General features: G+C 41.8%; 1 protein-coding gene across 1 annotated transcript in view; it reads right to left on the reverse strand.

Moving 5' to 3' along the window:
• arhgap27 (Rho GTPase activating protein 27) overlaps positions 1-1,852 on the reverse strand; it is a gene marked incomplete in the record, with an annotated part of 27,912 nt that extends 26,060 nt beyond the window's left edge. The window contains 1 exon segment of the mRNA XM_014032508.1: positions 350-1,852. Within this exon segment, the coding sequence (XP_013887962.1) occupies positions 350-1,067 (718 nt within the window).
• Positions 1,853-2,857: the final 1,005 nt, after the last annotated feature.

Below are 2,857 nucleotides of genomic sequence, written 5' to 3' on the forward strand. Positions count from 1 at the left end.
GAGCTAGCATTTTAGTTCTTTAGCAGTTGGCCACTTTTGCCTAACTCTAAACCACCGGAGTCATCCCTATGTCTGTTAGCAAAATATCTCTCAGACCACTGGACAGATGAATGGACCTGTCAGAAACTGTTCTTTGGTTGCACTTGGAGTGAACTCAGATCAATACTGCAAGGCTTTTAAACCGTCTGATTGTATCAGATACTGTAAAAAGTACTGTGAATACTGTGAAAATGTGTTTTGTGAGTTCTTCTTCTGACAGCTGTTGTATTTGAAGCAGTACAAAAAAGGGGAATTCTGCCCTCTGGTGGCTAATCCGGTAAAAGCAATTTAAAAGCTGTGGTTACCTGATCTTCTGTCTTTAAAGTTGTTCCTGTAGTTTGGTCCAAACTCTTCTGCTGTGGTTCTTTCGTTGCAGACTCATCCGGGCCAACAAAGTCTGGCGGCTCAGGAAAAGAGTCAAACTCTGTTATATTTATCTCTGGAACCGTGCAGCACATCTGTGCTGGAGGAGGGGGTAAAGGGAAGTCCCCGTCTCCGTCACCCAGAGGGGTCTGCTCAGTGGGCTCATCCTGTTTTGTGGCTTTTGGCTGCTCCTGCTGCTTGTCTCTGGGCTGATCCGCAGGCCGAGGGTTCGAGTGACGCCTGTTCTCGGTTTTCAAATCCGACGCGGAGATTGAAAACCTCTTAGAGGAGTTTTCTGTCTTTGTCAGAGTCTGTTTTGGTCTCGGAGGCTCACGTGAAGCTGGGTCCGGCAGGCTGACGCACAAACCGAACGTGGAAAAGCGGTGCGTCTCCCTGGAGTCCGACGCACGCGTCACTTGTGGCGGCTTCTTAATCACGCACTCATCTGAGCCCGACTCATCGGAACCAGGGGAGCGTCGGGCCGAGAGCTCCTTCACGTACTGGGCAGGGACGTAAAAGGGCCGGGTGTGCTGGTCCCTGCGCACGTGCCACCAGTGCTCGTTGGACTTGGAGACCAGGACGTACCTCTCGTTGGGCTTGATGGACACGAGCCGGCCGCTCCTCGTTTTGTACTCATACTCGTGCTCCACCAACACCAGCGCCATGCTGCTCACTGCGGCTGCAGGGTCGACATGTCGGAGCTGGAAAATAGAGGAAACTGTGTGACTTTCGCTACCATAAACGTCAGTCAGAGGTCCACGGTTCACTTCCACCTACTTAAACCACTTCTTTCCAACTTGAAAGCATAAACTAAATCAAGTGAAGTAGAGCTCTGTGGAAACATCATGAACAATCAATATCTCACCTGTCGTAGATGGCTTTTTTGCACGACCTCAGAATGGAGAAATGAGCTAAATTATGAGCAAGCTAACGGCTAAGTTCAACTGAAAACAACTCAACGTTTTAGAACTTTTTGAAAAACTTTGTTTTTGTCTGTGTGGTCGCCATTCAAGATGGCCGCTACAGCTAATCGACATCAGCTAAAACAAAAAAAAAACATCTGTAACTCAATCAGTCGTACAGGTGTTGAGCTAAAATCTCTTCCAGTAGTTGTAGAAAGTCACCCACAGCGCATAATCCGAGCCTTGTTCTTGTTAGTTTAGTTAAATATGATACAGCTTAAAGCGTCACGTGTTTAATCTGCAGTTGAGTTGACCTCATTTCCTCTTTTGAAAACTTGAGTTGGTTTTATTGTTTTTATGTCCATTGAAACCAAAACATTTCAGCATGACTTTACACATTTTGCTTTTGTGGCTCAGTTATGGTTATTTTGCATCATTTCGAAACGGTTTCAGTCGATACTTCTGCATACTTTGTGCAATTAAACACTCAGCTCATTTAGGAGATGTGTGCTCTGACTTTTGTTTTTGTAGCTTTTGTATTTTTACTAAATAATTACAAAATATGTTCCTCATTAAATGCATTGGCATTTTTTCAATTCCTTTGAATTGTTTTTTTTTTGTTGCTAATTTTATGTTTTAGCTACTGTCCTGCTACTTTTAATATTTATCTAGTATTTTGACACTAACTTTAGCTACTGTTAGCTTCTACTTTTAGCTAGAATTTTTATATTTAAAATGTTTTACTAAAGTAGGGTTTTGCTACTTTTAGATGATAGCATTTTCTGCTTTAATCTTTATCTTTCAGCCACAGTTTTGCTTATTTTAATTTGTAACTAGCTTTTTGTTACTGATAGCTTTTATTACGCTAACTTTAGCAAGCATTTTGGTACTATTATTTTTTTCTGCTTAAGTAGAGTTTTGCTATATTTTGATAGCATTTTGCTATTTTAAACTTTTAGCTACTGTTTTGCTACATTTAGCTGTTTTTGCTATCTTTTAACTTTAGCTACAGTTTTAACTTTCAGCTTTTTACATTCTCTTTTAGGAATCTTTTGCTACTTTAGCTTTTATCCAACTTTTGCTGCTTTTATAGTTAGCATTTTACTACTTTTAGCCATTTGTCACGCTTTTATGTAGCATTTTGCTTTTTAAAGCTTTAAATCAGTGTTTAGCTCCATTTAGCTTTTATCTGGTGTTCTTTTCTTTCAGCTTTAGCTCCTCAGTTTCATCTTGTTCAGTAAATTTCAGCTGTCGTTCAGCTCTGGGCCTGGAGGTTTGAGCAGATGAAAACCTTTGCGCTCAGAAGCAGACAGGAAGCAGAAGGTGCAGCAGAACATCTCGAAGCTAAAGCTCAGAACATGAGTCTGATGAATTCCCGGCCACAGAACAGGAAGCCTGCATGAACCTCGGCTCAGAGTCGGCCCCTCGTCACCCAGCAATCTGGTCTCTTCATTTCTCGTTGAGGGATTCTGTTAGCTCCTGAAGCAAWGAGACGACAAAATGTGTCACGTTTAATCAAATCTAAACCTATGAGAAATAATAATCAGAAAATA

Source organism: Austrofundulus limnaeus, unplaced genomic scaffold (assembly GCF_001266775.1).
Source record: "Austrofundulus limnaeus strain Quisiro unplaced genomic scaffold, Austrofundulus_limnaeus-1.0 Scaffold7, whole genome shotgun sequence".
NCBI lineage: Eukaryota > Metazoa > Chordata > Actinopteri > Cyprinodontiformes > Rivulidae > Austrofundulus > Austrofundulus limnaeus.